The 19,310-nt window shown below is 41.0% G+C and overlaps 1 protein-coding gene across 4 annotated transcripts in view; it reads left to right on the top strand.

Annotated features, from left to right (window-relative positions):
* The first annotated feature begins 7,555 nt into the window (after positions 1-7,555).
* DIAPH2 (diaphanous related formin 2) overlaps positions 7,556-19,310 on the top strand; it is a 931,826-nt gene continuing 920,071 nt past the window's right edge. For 2 of the 4 annotated variants that reach the window (XM_056809153.1, XM_056809151.1), the window contains exon 1: positions 7,565-8,146. In XM_056809153.1, the coding sequence (XP_056665131.1) occupies positions 8,024-8,146 (123 nt within the window). In that variant the 5' untranslated portion in view covers positions 7,565-8,023. Of the gene's footprint in view, positions 8,147-19,310 lie in introns of all 4 variants that reach the window. The other 2 variants (XM_056809150.1, XM_056809152.1) reach the window with 2 other exon arrangements.

The raw sequence follows: 19,310 nt of genomic DNA, 5'->3' as shown, positions 1-19,310 counted from the left end.
CAAATTTTTTAAACTAAAAGACCTGTTAATGTGATCCTGGGGAAATCATGGAGCTTCAATTCCCTAATCTATGGTTTAAACTACATGATTCTAGGAACCTTAAAGTTCCCCCAACACTTTTATAGTTTTATTCTAGTAGGTATAATAAACAGCAATATTTTAGAGTAGCAACATTTTGGCAGCCCTAGTTCACGGAATCATTGGTGCGGGTAGTTGTTAGAAACTTTTTGTTGAATCTGGGGCTAAGAAGTCAGAATCTGGATTTGGGTTTTGTAGTCTAAAAATTCTGGGCCATATTTTTATTGTTGTAACCAAATAAAGACTGGAAGAACCTGGTTTATCTTAATGGAGTCCATCCAGCTGTCCATTTTCTAGATGAAACTGAGAAGGGCAATAAATTTGGGTAAAGAGAATGTAGGTCATCTCCCAGTAAGCAAATGAAGTCTTCTTAGGTGCTATAGATAATTAGGCAATTTCAGTTTCAGTAATTTGACTTACTGCTATTTTGTCTTTACACTCACCACAGCCAATTATACATACTTATCAACTTCTTCCTACTGCTCTACAAAGAAGTGATGGCATTCATTTAACTTGTAAAGCTGATCTGAAAGGCAGATTAATGTTCCCCTTAGCTCCAGGCTAAACTCCATTTGATTCTATAGTTCTTCTTGACCACAGTTCTATAAATGGCTACCACTCTGGGGTGGTATTCTCATCTTTTCCTCCAATGGTCAAGGGAAAATGGAGAGAGGAAAGGCTAGGAAAAAAAGAAAATACTCTCTGTGTGAAGAAATTTCTGTCTTTAGTTAGGATTTATACCCAGAAGAATTACAATGGAGGAGGTAAAAGTAATGCAAGAGATCATAAAGTCATGTGTTTTAAAATTTTTTTTATTAACGCAACAAGACCAATGGTTTTTAAATTAAGCTTATCAATTGATCATTTTAACCAGGAAGATAAAGAGGCATTATCCCCTGGAGATAATAGGGAGCCACTGTAGTTTATTGAGTGTAGTCAGAGCTGCAATTTTGCAAGATCACTAAGGTGTTGATACTGGATTGGAGTTGGTGAAGAGATTCAAAGCAGCAAAACAAAGCAGTAGGCTATTTCTATAGTCCAAGTATGTCCAGAGTAGATGCTGTGCAGCGAAGAGGAAATATGTATGAGAGATGTGAAGGTAGAAATAAGACTTGGCTATAGATTGCATATGTCAGGTGAGAGAAAGGAGTTAAAGATAATATCCACCTGGAAATGGGAGCTTGGTGGCACCCTGGAGAGTAACAGGAAAGGTGGGAGGAAAGGGACAGCTATTTGGAGAAAGATAACAAGTTTGTTTTATACTTGTTGAGTTTGAGCTGTCTATGGAATGATCACTTGAGATGTCCAAAGACAGCTGGTTACGTGAGAGTGGCACTTGCTCAGGAAAGAGGTTAGCAATAGAATCATATATCTGGGAGCCATTCACATAGAGATGAAAATTGAACCTAGAGGGCTAATGAGGTCACCAATTGAGAGATTATGAAATGAAAAGAGAAGAGAAACAAGGACAGAGCTTAGGGGATATTGTTTGTATAGAATTATTAATACTATTTGGTTCCCCCTATGAGATTCAAGGCTCTTCAAGAGATTTGGCAAACCAAATGAAGGAAGAATGACCATAGTGCAGACCCTTGAATGGAGCTGGGTTGTCCACTCATGGATTGGTCAATCAGAACACGTCTCTCAGACAATCAGTACAGATGACCACAGGAGGGGACGCTAAATTGGACTGAAGAAGAGGGTAGGCAGGATTGCAATTGAAATATGCTACAACACTTTAAAAAAGTTTTTATGCTTGTAACTTACAATATTGTCACTTCTCAATACCCCGTCTACTTCCACCTTCCCCCAAAGAAAAGCAGTCAAGTAAAAAAGTCAATAGGGTAACTAAATTGAACAGTGTATGCATCCGTGCACCAACTCTCTGCTTAGAGGACAGAGAGTGTATTTCATCATCAGTCCTCAAATTGGGCATTGTGTTTAATCTGAATTCTGATGTCTTTTAATGTTGCTTTTCTTCATTTTGATAAATTTATAGTTGTCTTGGTTTTGTGTAGCATTTTTAATGACCCCATGTTGCTCTCTGACACAAAACTATCATTTTAACATCCATATTCTGGTAATGCTATATGACTATGAATAATGAAATATCTCAATCATCTAAGAATCAAAATTTAAGACACTGGAAAGATGAATGGTAGGTTAAAGTAAGTAGCCATATTTTACCAATGATAGCTTTTCTGTGTGAAAGGATATAAAGGTATGATTTTGGAAAAAGAGGTAGAATGGATGTCATTCTACACCAATGGAAGTAGTGTCATATCAATGAAATCAATTGAAATATGTAGATCTGTGACTTCATTAATGTGCATGTTCCCTCCAAGAATGCAAATTACAACCCATCCATCTCATACTGTGCTATTTTTACCCATGTCCTCCTATAAATCCTCTACAGGACTTACACCTACCATGCTAGGGCCTTCCTTTAGTTCTCTTGATGTTGTATGGAGACCAGTGAAGTCTGTAGTCTGCCCAAGAGTCATCTCTCACTCCTATCAAATGATTGGTGCATCTCCTTTTCCAATACGCTTTGATGCCATCTTTACAATGTTTGCTTGTGCAATTTTTTTATTGTAATGTGTTACACCTGCTCACATTCACCAAGTACAAATTTGAATAGGCAGTAGATTTTTAATTGCATGATACTTCTGCTAATGAAACATTTACATTTAGTGATAACTTAATACTTAGAATAGAAGTACTGAATAAATGTTTGTTGATTAAATAAGTGAACAACTTCTACACTGGACTATTATAATCTATTTTAGGTTACCTATGAATCATGATAAAAATAGCTCACATTTATATATCACTTGTAATATATTCTTTCTTATTTTATCCACACAATAATCCTTTGAGGGAGCTATTATCACTTTACAGATGAGGAAACTGAGACTCAGTTAAAGTAACTGACATACTCAGATTCACACAGCTAATAAGTATCAGAGGTGGGATTCAATCTAAGTTTTCTTGATTCTGAGTCCAATCCTCTATCCTATGGGCATTCAAATAAGTTGGGCCTTAATTTGTGTAGATTTTGAATGCTTTTTCATCTGGTTAAAATGATATCTACAAGATATTTAGTAAATCTTACAGTACTATATGTCAGTTATTATTACTTGGAGCTCATATTATGTATTCTAAACCTTGTACTCATTTCCAGACTAAATCAAGGGTATTGTCTTGTTTTGTTCTCATAGTGGTTTAAAACAGTGGTCTTCACTAGGCTTTTCCTGAAAGCCAAAGTAGTACCGATAAGAAAAAGAAAAGATAATGCTCATAGAGTATTTTATAAAATCTGCCTTCACCCATGCTTATTCATCTGCTTTCAGTCATTAGTTCCATGTTGTTGAGGATCCTCTGTCAGGATCTATCAACTGTTGAGTCCTGAATATTTACCCTCTTCCATCTGTGGGCTCATGAGTAAGCTTTGCCTTCCTAGTATGTCTGCTTTCTGGCACTTGGATAACTGGTGTTTTGTATGGGCCCTTCTTTCTCTTCAAGATTCCTCAACTACCTTGACCTCTGGTATTTGTATACTTTTTAAGTCTTCCTGTCTGCCCAGATTGCCAACTGTACAGCTTGCTCTGACCTCTGATAATTGCTTGGTCTTTGGTGGCAACTTTTGCTGGGCTATCCCTTTTTTTTTGCTGCTGCCCATGGTGCTGATGTGACACTTGCAAATCAACATTTCTCTCCCAGATTTCTCATCAGTGTCTCACTCCATTACCAATGACAACAGAAAAGGTTTTTGAAAGCTAAGTTTGAAGCCATCCAAATGAACAAGCATTTATTATTTGCCTGCTATGTGCCAGGTACTGTGCTAGGTGCTAAAGATACAAAGACAAAAGGAAAAACCATTCTTGCTTTCAAGGGCATTCTATTTGGGGGAGGAAGGATAGGGAACAATAAGCACATCACGAAGTAAATAAAAAAGAAATACAAAGTTATTTTAGAGGGTAAGCTATATCAACTGGGGGGGGGGGGGGGGGCAGGGAACCAAGGAAAACGGAAGCCCAGGAAAGGAAAGGCATGCTGTTCTGTGGGACACAGAAAACCAGTAAAGGTACTTGAAGGCTATTTTGCTTGATTCACTTTTAGGAAAAAAGAAGGGATTTAAAAACTTGGTTAAGGTAGAATTGTTGCCAAAGCTAGTTGAGTCAATAAACATTTATTAAGGGCCTACTGTGACAGGCACTGTTAGATAGATGAGGAGGTAAGAAGAAATGAGTTTGTCTCTAGGTTAAGATGAATTATACTCTAGGGATGGGGGAGAAAAACCATGCAAATATGATGGTTAGAAGACCATACTAGAAGATTTCATAAGCACTTTAAAACTTTTTGAATCATCCAATCATTAATAAAGGTCCTACTATGTTTCAGGCACTGTGAATACAAAGATAATCCCTTATCTTCAACAAGCTCACACTTAAAAAAATATAATTTGTTTTTAGGTCTTTTAAATTTCTCTATATATTCCTTTCCCAGAGAGCTTTCCCACATAATAATGATTTTTTAATGAAACAGTAGACTGAAGAGGGAAAAATATCAGCAAGACCAATTAATCAAAAAAAAAATCTGAAAATATATGCAGTGTCCCAAATCTATGGCCCTCCCACCTCTGCAATGGAGTGAGGGGAAGTCTCTTCTCATCTCTCTTTTTGGACCATGCTTTCACTTTGCAATTCTACAACACTCACTTTCAATTGTTCCTCAGAACTCTAGTCCCTCAGACTGCCTTCATACCCTCAATTATGGTTGTTCTACATTGTTATAATAATTGTGTACATTGTTTTCCTAATTGCCAACCATTCCGGCTTCTTTGTATTCATCATATCCATCATTTCTGGCAGAATAATCATAAAGGAACTTACATTCTAAAAGAGAAAACAACACATATGCAGACAAGTAATATGAAATTCAAGGACTTTGGGGGTGCATTAGCAGGTGCGGGCATTCTACTAATTTACTAAGGGGTGCTTGCACTTAGCTTTGAAAGAAGCTAGGGATTCTGTGAGGATAGTCCTAGAAGGGGAGTCTAACATCTAACTGTTCCCTAATTATTTCATGTGTGTTAACTGAAGCACATTTCTTGTCTTAAAGTCAAGCATGCACATAATATAATTAGAAAAGGAGGTGGCTGATCACGTAGTAAGAATGAGAGAGAATAGATGGACAATCCCTGTGTTGTACTGGTACTTTTGAGATGTTAAAAAGAACCCGAGGAAGGCCTCCAAAGCAAGGGGCAGACGGACTGTTCAGGATCCCAGGTGTGGGTGATAGCTCCTTTCCTCATAGTGCCCCGTGGCTCAGGTGTGTCTCTCTGCCCCAGCTTTTCTTTGTTTCCCAAGAAGGGGGGAATAAAAGAGAGACGTGTAGGTGGGGCAAGGCTGTTTTCTAAGACTCCATTCAAGGTGTTACCAGCTCCAGAATCACCTGACTGTGTCCTTGCTAAAGAGCAGCAGCAACATTGGTGTGATGGCTTCAAACAGAGGCCAATGCCCCCATGTCTGAAAAGGTTTTCATTGTTGACATTAACTGTAACAAAATCCTGAAAAACAAATGCCAGGAATAAAAAGAGTGGGAGTTGAGTTGGAAGTAAAATACAAACACAATCCATAGAGGACATCTCCTTTTGGTTTATTCATAAACAATTGAGTTCTTTTGGAGATGTACATCATCCTGAAAATATCAAGCCCACCCCACAGAACCTTCCATCAAAAGCCATGTCACCTTTACCTATCCTCTATGCCAATATCTAAAGCAATGCCTCTCATTTTACAGTCCCTTCTCTCCCCATTTGAAAACAAGGCAAAAGAATACTGGAGTTGAAAGGGCCCAGAAACTAAACAACCCCACACCTGAGTAGGAGCCCATCTATAATATAGCCAATGAGTGATCCAGCCTACATTTAAAGACCTCTGGTGATGGCAAACTCATCATCTCTTCAGTAAGCCAATTCTCCTTTTGGAGAGCTTCCTTCTTTGGTTGTTTTTTCTTACATTTTTAAAGTACAATCCATTTATGGGTAGATATAAGTGGGGTAATCAGCCCGGCCTGCAGGCTCCAGAGTTCAAAATCTATGTTGATTCATATGCATCCCATGTGTTCCCAGTAAATACTAATAAGAAAGAGTTAGTGCTCTCTCTCTGTTGGCCTTCAAGCACACCCATCCTCAAAGGTTTTCTAGTCCCAGAAACCCTGGACTTGGAATTAGAAGTTCCTGGGCTCTCCGAGTGCCTCTACAGCTTCCCAGTTGGGCAAGTGACAACATTTCGGAGAGTCGAGGTTTTCTAAGGGATGCTGCGGGGCATCTGTAGTATCTCTCTCCTAGGAATGTTTGGATGACTAGGTGAGATTATGGAGAATGCTGCATAAATGCCGGTCATGCTTCTGGTAGGACAGGCTAAAACCCTGTGATTCTCCACGATGGCAGCATAAGGTATCTGAGGGAGACATCCCTAGAATTTAATCTCACTGGTAGGGAGTGCAAACCTGTCTACAGGGTAACCAGACAACAAGCATTTCATTAAGTGCCTAACACCAGAAAGACACAACCGCAAGCCCTCACTCTCAAGGAGTTTAGTCTTTTGGATGGAAATGCACACCTATAAAGGTATTAGAAATAGAATACAACAGGGAAGAAAAACATAGCTGTGGGATCAGCTTGGAAGAGTTTAGACGGAAATGGGAGGAGGCTTGGGAGACAAGGAATATAAAGACATAGAGAACAAAGATGGAGTGTTGTGTGTAAGAAATGGGGGAAAAAAAGGTCAGTTGGGCTAGATCCTAGAATGCATGAAGAGTAGCACTGAGTAGGAAGGCTAGGCCAGATTGTTAGGGGCTTTATCAGGCCCAGGAATTGATTTGATTTTAGTGGCCACAGGACGCCACTGGAGTGTGGAGGGCATAAAGGAAAAAAAAACCTGGTTAGATCTGCACTTTGGAAATTGTCTGGCAACGGTGTGGCTATTGGAGTGGGGAGACTTGAGGCGGGAGGCGGATGAAGAGGCTGGGAAGCCATGCTCCTGGTGGCTTTCCCGTGGAATATTAGTAGTGGAACCAGTAACACAGCTAAGTTTGAAAGGAACCTTCGAGATCATCTGTTCCAGTCTCCTCCTGTGTAAAACACGGGGAAATTGATTCTTAGAGTGGGCCAAGGCCAAAAGAAGTAGTTCAAGTAGGTAGCCAGGATTTCTAAGTCCTACCAGCAGTAAGTGTTCAAGGTGAGCTTCGAACCCATATCTCTTTCCAGACCACCACACTGTCTTTCAAAGGGTCTTAAGCATGGGTGTTGCGGGAGTCTCTACTGCCCTGACAGACGTTACCTTGTGCGGCTTTCCAGCTGTTAGAGCAACTTTTGACTACCCAGCTGGCCTCTGCTTCCCCATCTGAAGGATGGGCTCCTCCCCTTGCTTGGCTCCTCGCCGCGCCCTTCCACCCCACCCCCCGCCCGCTGTCCCGTCCTCGGGAAGTGAAAGCCACGCTCTGAGAGGCCGAGGGCGCGCGGGCAGACTGACCAGAGGTCGAACGGCCGAGCGGGCAAACTGCCGGGCGGTCAAACGGCCAAGCGGACTGCCGGGTAGTGCGATCGGCTGGCTCTAGCCCGCGCGTCGGGCATGCTCAGTAGCGCGGCCCGGCTCCGCACCGGAGTCGGAAGCTCTGCTTTCCGTGCCCGGGCGACTGACAGCGGCCACTGGGCGGAATCACATGTGCTGAGGCCCTCTTAAAGCCACAGGCGCCCACTTGGCCCCCGCTGCGCCTGCCATCCTCCTAGAATAGCGGCGGAGGCTCAGCTCCACTAGTCGGGGGTCGGGGGGGAAGCCCCCAGGGGCTAGCTTCTCCCGTCAGCGGACCGGGTGGGGTCAGTAGACTAGCTCTGCTCGCGGCGGGGCGGGGTGCAGGTGACGGGGGTCCCGGAAAGATGGAGCAGCCCGGGACAGCGGCGGGCCCCGGAGGCGATGAGCCTGGCGGGGGCCGGAGCAGCAAGCGAAGCGCTGGGGGCCGAGCCGCTGGCGACGAGGAGACCAAAAACAAGCCCAAGCTGGTGAGTTTGCTCAGCCCTGGGTGGGTGAGGACAAGAAGGGGAGGGGGCCCCCGAGGTCGCCCACCTCCGAGTCCTCCTTTGCCAGCCTGCCTCCCACCTTCCCACGGGGGTAGAAGAGCTTCCCTCGGGCTTCGCAACCCCCTCTTCTCATAGCCTCTTCCAGCTGAGTTGGGGTGGGGGGTGGAAGGGCGGGTGGAGCCCCCAGGAGAACTGGGGAAGGGGCCTGCCCTGCACGTGGGGGCGCTGGGGGGCGCGCGCGTACAGTGCGCGTGCCTGTCCGCGCCCGCGCTCGCCCCCTCTCCCCGCCCACCCCTCTTTGTAGCTTCTGCTCCTTCCAAAGCTTCGAGCCCCTCCCCTCCTGGGTGGGGTCCTGCTCCCCAATTCCAGAGGAGAGTCCCCCCACCCACCCCTCCTCACGAAGCCCTGGGCTGTGTCTCCTTCCCTCCTCTCAGAGAACTTCCTGAAGGACAGGAGTCTACAACACACCTTGCTCTCTTTTCTTTACCCTTTTTTCCCCTTCCTTCCTTCCTTCCTTCCTCCCTCCCTTTCTTCCTTCCTTCCTCTCTGTCTGTCTGTCTTTCTGTCTCTTTCTCCCCCCCCCCCCCACCTTTTTTCCCTTGGTGTGGTTGGGCACCAGTCATGAGGAGCCCTGGCAGGGGGGTGGGGTGGGGTGGGGTTTCTCGTTGGCTGCCAACAGAAAGTTTGAGAGTCCTAGGCAGCCGGCTCCAAGTTTGACTGGCTAGAGCTACTTCCTGCCGCTGCCTTAGGAAAGGAAGGGATCATATTGGGCAATCCCTACAGCAGCTTCCCCCTTCACGCTGCCTAAGTTGGGTTTTCTAACTCTTGGGGAGGGGGGGGGCGGGGGAAGCCTTGTTTGCTCCTGTGAGTCAGTGAACGCATGAAAGAAGCAACTCTGGAAGTTTTTAGTTTACAGTAACTTGTCAGCCACATCATTGGAGGTACTACTGACATCAGGGAGATGAAAGCCCTTTTGGAGAAGTGGAGAGGATAGCATGGCTTGGAGTGAGCTTATCTTTATCCGTAGATCATATATCGAACATTTATTTCATATACACATGCATATATACATATATTCTCTATATATGTGTGTGTGTGTGTGTATGTGTGTACACACACACTCTATATAGTTTACTTTTCTTTTCCAAACTGTTTGTGTGAGCTTTATAACTGTGAGGTAGAAACTATGGTCAGTCAGTCATTCAGGCAGGAGGCATTTATTAAGTGTCTGCTATGTACAGGCACTGTATTAAGCCCTAGGCATACAGAAACAGGCAAGAGATGCCCCTGCCCTTAAGGACCCCACAATCTAATGGGGGAAGACTGCAAATAAATGACGTACAAACTATAGGATGAATAGGAAACAATTAGCTGGAGGAAGGCACTAGAATTAAGAGGGATTGTCAGCAAGGTAAGCATCCAGGACAATTCCAAGACACCCTTGAGGAAAAAAGATCCACCCCTATAGAAGGAATAGACAATCTGAATGCAGATTGAAGCATGTCATTCTTGACTTTATTTCCTCCATGAATTGTTCTCTGGTATAAGCACTGTGTGTCTTGTTTCACAATATGCAGAACAGGCAACTACATTTATATGATAATATATGTGTAACCCGTGTAATATTACCTCCCTTCTTGGGAAGGGGGAGGGAGGCAAAATAAAAAGCTATCCTGAATATCTGAGAATTTGTGTATAGGCAGGTATGTATATTATTGATTGATTTTGTGTGTATATACATATATATGCACCCAGATGGATGGATGAATGAATGGATGGATGGATGAAGGTATGTGTGTCTCCAATCAACATTCATTTATTAAGCATTTAATATTTGCCAGGCACTATGTTAAGCACTAGATGTGAAGACAAAGAATAGAATAGTTCCTGCTCTCAAGGAATTTTCTTGATATTTTTATGTATGTGTATATTTATATATCCACATATATTTATGTTATGACATCTCAAAAAAAAAAAACAGGATTTGGGAAAGGCTACTTAGAGAAGGTGGGATTTTATTTGGGGCAGGAAGGAAGTTAGGAGGTGGAGAGGAGGACAAGCAGCATTCTGGATCCCCTGGACAGCTAAAGAAAGTGACCAGAGTGAAGAGATGGAGGCAACTTTGTTTTACAAATTGAGGCCCAAAGAGGAATGTAGATAGCAAAGGTTCGATGCTGATGCTGAGTTTAGGTTCCTCCTGACTCTGAGAATCCCTTCTGCTATGTCGTGCAGCAAAGATAGGTCTCATATGTAGCATGGCAAGCAGTCCATCTGAGGGGGCAGCAGCTGGAATTTGAACCTAGGTCTTCTTGAGTCCATCTCTGACTCTGGGTTAGCTGCAGATGAGAAGCCATTTCTGTAACTCTTTGCTTTATCTGAAAAGGTAATGGAAAATCAGTTTTACATGTCATCTGACTTGTCATGGAAGGCAACTTCTTCAGCTTATTTGTCTGGCATGGGAGACCATGTGAGGTGTATTTCCTCTACTTTTCTACCAAAAGGAGAGAAGTGCATTTAGTCATGTCTTCTCCAAGACTAATCATTAAAATGCCTTGGTATTTGTCTCCATTCTAGTGGAGTTTGGGGGGGGGTAGGGGAGGCTGGCGTTTTTTAGTCTCTGGATACTTTGTTCACCCTGTATCAGTCATACAAATTTTCCTATGCTTCTCTAATTTCCTCATGACTTTCTTGTGGCACTGTGCTATTTCATTGCATTCATATGCCGCAGTTTGTTCATCCCTTCCCCAAACAGTGAGCACTCGCTTGGTTTTTTCTACTTCTCTGGTACAGAAACAATGAGTGGCAGCACAGACTCTATAAATGACTCGTCTTAGACAGCATGTTTTGGATGAATTGAGTTTTGTTTGGCTTTGCATGCATCTCTTCCTTGCTGCCATACCCTGGGAAAGGAAACTTGCAGGTTTTGTATGGGAGTCTCACCAAGGCCTAGTGATTTTTGGAGGAATGCAGCAGAAGGCTGCCTGGATTGGGAGGCACAGCCCTTGGATTCCCAAAAGATCACAGTTTTCTACAGTGCATTCCACATGTGACCTTGGGCATGTCACTTAAAACCACCCTCCTCCCCTAAGTTCCTCATGTGCAAAATGAGAGGATTAGACCGAGTGGCCTCTAAGGTTCCTCAGAGCTCTAAATTAGTTCTGCTCTTCTGAATTTATAGTATTGTATGTTGGTGTAGTAGATCAGTGGTCTCCTGACTTGACAGCATAACAATAGATCTGTGTTTTTACCTAACTTTAGACATTGGTTGGTAGTTGCCATTATTAGTGGGGCTCTTTAGCAAGAAGCTTTTCCTTTTAAGAAGCCAGCTATCCAGGGAAAGTGTTTCTCTTTATTAGTAATAGCACCTTGATTCCCTTCTTAACAAGCCTTTGCCCATTTGTCCCGATTTGTCTTTTACTTTTCACTTGTCTTGGAAGAAGAAACTCGATAGGCCTGTGATGGTGAAAGCAGCTATTAACAGAAAGCGATACCGTCAGCTCCTGCTGTTCCATATCTTCTTTAAGAAAGGAAGCAATGTTACTCTAGACTTCTAAAGCTCTTCCTCTTAGACTAAATATATATGTTATGTGCTAAAAATGATTTCACAGCTCTTAAAAGACACCAGGACAAAGCAAATAAAAACAAACCCATGAGAACAACATATTTGAAGGCAAACATATTGTAGACAAAAGACTAGTGACATTAAAAAATTAATTCCTTGAGTGGTGACAGGCAAGCATGGCAGTGGTCAGAAAGTTGGTCTTGGTGCTGGGAGACTTCAAGTCCAGCTCCTGATGTCCACTGGCTATGTGACTCTAGGCAAGTCACTTAAACTGCAGGCAGCTCTATTTGCCAAGAAAATGGTCACCTACATTGGTGGAGAGAGGTTCCTCTCCTGAGAGTTCTCTTTATCAGTGAACATCCGTAGCATGGAGTTCTTTGAAATCTAGGCCTTGGGTATTGAAATAAAATATCATAGGAAGTCATAGGGTCACTTGGGAAACAATTCAGTTGAACTTTTCAACCTAAAAAATAATCCTAATAGAGTAAAACAGTGTGACCAAATGTTCCCATTACCTTGTGTTAATTCAACATTTATGTCTGCAGTCACTCTTTTCTGATTTGAGAATAGTGTTATGGATAACTTCTTTTCTTTTAGTAAAAAAAGGCAATCGAAAAATGATTGGCTGCATTTAGTTTAAAATAATTTTAATTGTGACGCATAGTAGAGAACAATCATGGAAGGAAGAACGCTATCCTCTGAGTTTAAACCAATTGGTTGCCGGTGTGAAATGTACCATAGGTCTTGCTAAGATTTGAGTGTATTCAACGACATTGAGTTTTTTGTTGTTGCAAATTTTTAGTTTTATAAGAGTACTTATTTGATGGAACAACCTCAATGGTGAAGTTGCTTAGACCCATTTCTCCCACTTAGCTGTTGACACTGGCCATCAATAACACATAGTGTTTTTGTTTGGACTTAATCAGGCTCCTTGTGGTTCCTGAAAACTGAAGTTCAAGGACATGTTTCCTAGATATGGGAATCACTTAAATTTACTAATGTAGTATGAGCTTTTTAATCAGGACTAAGGAGAACCATTTTTCTTAACAACCTTCTGGGGAAAACGAATGGATTTTGTCCAAGATTTAAAAGCTAGAAATGTTCAAGTTTACTTGAGAGATCTACTCAATGTAGTCACTCCCTGCTGTTTTTAACATTTGTCAAAGCTTGACTAATGATACTTTGATTTTGTGTGTGTGATGACTTAACCGTCTAGTTAGTCTCTGACTTGAGTATGTCATCTAACTGCAAGGCTAAATTAGGCATGTTAAACGAATCATTTAAAATGAATGCATTTTGTCAGGTGGGAAAGGAGTATGTTTTTTAGTCTTAATCATAACTGGTATTTATATAGCTCCTTAAGGTTTTGCAAAGCTTTGCATATGTTTTCATAATATCCCCATGAAATCACTACAGTTATTCTATTCACTTTGCAGATGAGGGATTGGTCTGAGGGAAGTGAAGTGACTTGTCCAGGTTCACACAACTAGGAGGTATCTGAAGTAGGATAGGGATTCAGGTATTCCTGCTGCAAGTTCAATGCAGTATCTGCAATACTGCTAAGCTTCCTCTAAATCCTGGAAAGTCAAAGCAGAGTCATTTATTCAGAAGGAATACTGGTATGGATTGACTTATCCTTATTTGGGGGTCATGTTGGAACTTCAACTGTGCTGAGACATTTGTGCAACTTTAGATTCTCTAGAACAAAGGTCTCTAACTACCCCACCACTAAAACAATTTTAAGCATATTTACCCAACCTGGATAGATAAACATATAAATTATGCATGTATTGTACTGTACTATATAATTGCATGTATTATAAAATAAGAGAAATAAAAAGGGATGAGATGAAAAGGAAATATTTAAAAAGAATATTTAACAGTATAAGATATTTTTGCTCTCATTAAAATTAATAGTATTTTTCATGAAAGTGATGTGATCAATAGATTTCGTCGTCTTTGAAAATCTTGGTTTATCACATTGTGGATACAATAATTCAGAGGTCTTGTTCTAAGCTAAATTTCTTTTGATATTTGTTATTTGATATTTCATAGCTAGAAAAATACACTTCTCAAAAATAAGTTCATTGGTGATTATGCTTATTAAGGAATGATACTTATTTTTCAATCCAATGCACCAATTATGCAAAGGATTTAGTTGAAATCTAGTTAGGAAATTTCTATCCCCACTGGTGTCTATCACTTCTTGCTACATTTTTATATTTTTAACAAATGGATTTCAAAATGCACTGGAACTATTTATTTTATATAATTAAATTTATATAATTAATTTATATAATTAAAAGGTTTGAATATTTTGTTTTTGTATTTGTATGTAGAGCAAAGTTTTTAGAAGTGATATACTTAAATCCTCCTCTCTACCCCATCATTACTAACTGGAGACTCTGACTCAGAGAACTTAAAATTCTTTAGTTCTAGAACTAGTGATATTTTCCCCTTTCCACTCCTATTAATGACTACTTCATTTGGTCTGCAATATCTAGTCAGACTCTAGCTTCACTTACTTATGTCACCATTACCACCTCTTGACCAAAGACCAGAGGACTTTTCCTTAGCCCTTTCCACCACAGTTATCTTATTGTTAGCCATTCTCCCATAACTTATGCCTTCCATCTCTGGTTTTCCACCTCTATCCAGTTCAACAGCCATAAATCAACCCCTACATTGCCACTGGAAAAAGTATGTTTATCTTCTTCCCTATGGTTCCATTCAAAATTCCTCTAACTTTCCCTACCAAGATACCTCTCTGGGCCACTGGTGACTCCTCTATACATTGCCTTCTTGAAGGCAAGGACTGTCTTTCACTCATGCATTTGTTTATTTAGTATTTAACAGTTTGTGTCACATAGTAAGGAGTAAATGAGTCAGGGTAAATCACTCAGTCAATCAGATCTCTTAACCTTTTATGTCATGGACCCTTACGGGGTCTGGCAAAGCCCATGGGCCCCTTCTCAGAATAATGTTGTCTCAATATATTAAGTAAAAAAATAGGATTACAAAGGAAGCCAATTATATTCAGATACAGGTATCAAAATTTAAAAAAGGTTCTGGGACCTAGGTCAAGAACTCCCTAAACTAAAATACTTTATCATTCCTTCATTTCAGCAACCCACAGAGGAGAGAATAAGTATCCAGGAAAATGGAATCTGTAGTATTAAATCTTGCAGAGAGGTCAAGAAGACTGAGAATTGAGAAAAAGCCATCAGTGTTGGCAGTTAAGACATCATGGGTAACTTTGAAGAGAGCAGTTTCAGAGGAGTAAGGATTTAGGGATAAAGAGGTTGACAACCTGGGAGACTAGAAAGACAGTTGGCAGGAATCGGAGATTTTGAAAGGTTGTGGGTTTTGGAGGGCTGGGAAAGATAATGTAATGATATCTTTCAGTTGTCTAGTTCATGTCTGCTTATTCTTTCCCTCTGAAAGATGGAAAGTGAGATGGACAGAGTGGGAGGATAGTATCTTGCTGAAGAATTTCCAGAGTGCAGAGCATACTTAAAAAAATCTTTACATTATAGGACAATCAAATGGGATAGACTTTGCTACTAATAGCAATATGATGATCAAGGTTAATTCTGAGGGACTTAGGAAAAAGAATGCTTTCCACCTCTAGAGAAAGAACTGTTGGGAGTAGAAATGCAGATGAAAACATGATTTATCACTTATTTATTTGGGTATAGGATTTGGGGTTTTGGTTTTAAAAGATTACTCACTTATACAAATGAATAATATGGAAATAAGTTTTGAGTGATAATACATGTATAACCCAGTGGAATTGCTTGTCAGCTCCAGGAGGGGGAGGGAAGAAAGGAGGGAGACAACATGAATCGTATAACTGTGGAAACTTATGTGTAAATTTGTTATTGGAATAAAATAAGAATACAATTAAAAAATAAAAAATAATAAAGTTCTAAGAAAAATCCTTATCTTCTGTCTTAGAACTGATACTAAGTATCAGTTCTAAGGCAGAAGAACATTAAGGGCTAGGCATTTAGGGTTAAATGACTTGTATAGAGTTACACAACTGGAAAGTGTCTGAGACCAGGCTTGAAACCAGGACTTCCTGTCTCCAGGCCTGGCTATTTCTTGAGCCACCTAGCTGCCCTTTCAGAGTATACATAAGGAGCAATACCTTCCATGGCCTTCTTGAATGATCTGAAGGTAAAGACATGAGGCTTTTGGAGTTGGGGGGGGGGGCGCTCAGGGAATTTTGCTTACATTTTGTGGATGCCTGAGTTGAGGTTAGGGTTATAACTGCCTTGAAGGTCAAATGATGCCATAGCTATGGGAGATCAGCTGTGGGAAGGATGGGACTGGGTGAACTCAGTGTTATAGTTGTGTTGGAAACATTTCCCCACAAGTGACTTTTTTTGGGGGGGAGGGTCTGTTCATTTTTGTATCTTCCAGTTGATTAATCGCATACCCCTTGAAGTCTCATTGTGGCCTCCACTTTAGAGACCACTGCTCTATTAAAGAAATCAAAAAGAATTTGTTAAATACTTACTGTGTACCAGACACTGTGCTAAGTATTTGGGACAGAAAGAAAGTCAATAATGATTACTGGCCTCAAGAAGTTCACATATGATGGGGAGAGACATCATGAAAATAACTGCAAAAACAAGATATTTAAAGGATGAATGAGAAATAATCTCAGAGGGATAGCATTAACATTAAGGAGGACTAAGGAAGGCTTCTTGCAGAAGGAGAGATTTTATTTGCAACCTGAAGGAAGCCAGAAAGTCAGTAGGTGGAGATGAGGATGGAGACAGTTAGAGGCCTTGGAATCATCCAGTGGAAATGCCCAGATTTGGGAGATTGAGGGTTATGTGGGTGGAACAGCAAACAGGGCTTTGCCATGAACAGGGAGAAAGGTATAAAAGGACTGGAAAGGCAGTTAAGAGGCCAGGTTGTGAAAGACTATTAGACAATAATTAGGGGAACAATTGGAGGCCCCCAGAGTGAATTACAGGGCTAATAGCCTGCTATCCTCAAGTATATCTTTGGTTGTTTTGTTTCTAGTGGCATGAATCCCATTTTGACTCTAAATGAACTGTAAATTACGGAATCTCAGAGTTGGAAAGGACCTTCTAGGTTATCTCATCCCTCTACAATATTCTCAAGAAATCATTATCCAGCTTTGCCTTGAAGACCTCCTTTGAGGAGGAGGTGAGATGGAACTTTCTATCCTTGAGGTGGTGCACAACACTTTGCGTTGCTCTCATTCTTGGGGAATTTTCTTTATATGAAGCTTAGATTTGCTTCTTGAAAATTTCCCATTGCCTCTAGTTCTTCCCTTTGAGGTCAGGCAGAGCAAGTCTTTGAATTCAAAGAAAACCCAACAAAAACCTCTTCTTTCTTTCTTCCCATTTTCATTCTTTCCCAGTTTCATTCTTCGCATTTTTTTGGTCCATGCTAAATAGCTTCACTTCTTTCAGCTGATCTGGAATTTTGGCATAGTCTCCAGGCCTTGAAGATTCCTGGTTACCTCTTTGTGGAAATGTTCCAGCTTGTCAGGGTCTTTCCCCAACTGAATATAGGACTCCATGTGTTTTGTTTTGGGTAAAGTACAGTGGCATTGTCAACTCCTTCTCTAGGTCCTTCATCATTCTGGTCCCTTTTATTTTGGAGCAAGATTTATTGACCTCTTTTGTGTCATGGCAGTCTGGGATATATATAATTACAAAGGAAATCAGTTGTGATGAAATTGTAATTGTCAAAATATTTTTAAAAGGTCAGGGACCCCTGCTCTAGATGTTCCCCCAAATAACCTTCCTAAAATTTGCTGTCCAAATGAGGCATGAATTGATGAACTGCTAGGGTGAATAATTCTTCTTAATCTCCATTCCAAGATCCCTATGCATTGGTGCTTACCCAATTGTAGAGTATTAATCAGCTCTTACAGTTTGGAATCTCCAAAGGAAACGTGAGTAAGAGCTCTGTTATTTGGTTTAGGTGATATTCCCATTTTACAGATGGGCAACTTGGATTTTGAAAGGATATGCCTTGGTCAAGGTTACCTAGCTAGTAAGCAGTAGAGTGAAGATTAGAACCTAAGTGTCCTGCTTCTTGATTCTTTATACTTTCCCCGGTATCATGCTGGCTGACATTTAGTAATTTATGTTTCTGTACAATCCCTTGTCTAGCCAGGATATTGACTCTTTTTGTACTATAGTAGTCGAGGCCCAGGAGCCCTTGGCCAAATTAGAAGTTGGGGGTGAAATTCGCATTTATTCTTCTGAGTATGGTCCTATTTCTTACTGCTTCTCTTTTTCCCACAAGCAAAAAAAAGGTAATTAATTTTGTTAAAATTAGAAATGTTTCAGACTATAAACTAGGCTAGCATGAGATTATCATAGCATTTTCTTTTTAGGGCAATTTGGTCAATGAAAGGTTATAGAATAAAATGTAGCCAAGACTGCTGCTGACCTGTTTTTATGACAAATTCCAGGGGGAAATGATTATAGTAAAGGACTCTCACACAAACATTGCAGGCATGAAAATAGGTGCTTACCCACCGACATACAGTAGTTGCCAAAACAAAACAAAACAAAACGTTGTTACTCCCCCCTGGCGCCCCTCCCCCAAGGATGAGTTGGGATAATGTCCAGGTAAGTAGCTCTTTAAAAAATTAAGCCTTAATCAAGTGCTGGGGTTCTAAACCTGGCATCCATAAACCAAGACAACTCGATAAGAATCTGACTTAACATGTTATACATTTCTAGATGAGGGATGACATTGATGAAAGCACTGAATAATTTTGAGTTCCTCCACCCCCCAAAATGTTCTTTTAAGTTTCGACTGCTGTTTAGTTGAGGCAGAGGCAGTTACGATCTAAGGAGGACAGAAAGTTTTTTAAAATGAAAAACTAGAAATTTCACCAGGGTGGGTAGCTTCTCCTCTGGCTAAGTAGTCACTTGTGAGACTACTTTTGGTTAAAAGTGAAAAGAATGATTCAACTTCTTTCCATTATAATCCATTCTCTCTTCTACCTTGTTTTCTTCTAATTATCCGGTGCTTAGTCAGAATGAATAGATCTCTTCTGGAATGGAAACACTAGTTATTTTTCCATTCCTGGCTCCAGAGCACTTATAAGGGGATAAATTGGGTGCTTTGCATACAATAGGGGCTTAATAAATGATGACTATCTTCAAGTAAAATATTCATTTAGGATTTAAGCAAATTGCTTTAGGGTAGATGTTAATTGCCAGAGGTGTGAAGACTGAGTTTTCTCTCCTCACCTCCCCACCTCTTGGCTATTTCTGGAGTTTTTTCTTGGTTCTTCTCTTTGGTGACCTGAAACAAATGTTAGGCAGCTGGCTAGCATGGAGGGACGGCCTTAGATACATGGGTTGAAGGTGACGTCGAGTTGTAGTTTGGCCTTGAAATCAATAGCCATTACTCACCAATAGCCATGACATGATTGAATTAAACCATTATAGCAAACTTGGGAAGTAGAGTGTGTGAAGGAGGGAATCTTAGTTGAAATTTCTAGTTTGAGTCTGAGTATTAAAGGCCTCTGAGTGTGTAGTAGGGGGGGGGGGGCGCTCATTTGGCACTATTTCTTGA

Source organism: Monodelphis domestica, chromosome X (assembly GCF_027887165.1).
Source record: "Monodelphis domestica isolate mMonDom1 chromosome X, mMonDom1.pri, whole genome shotgun sequence".
Classification (NCBI taxonomy): domain Eukaryota; kingdom Metazoa; phylum Chordata; class Mammalia; order Didelphimorphia; family Didelphidae; genus Monodelphis; species Monodelphis domestica.
Note: the sequence above shows the minus strand (reverse complement) of the source record. Positions and strands in the feature narration are given on the sequence as shown.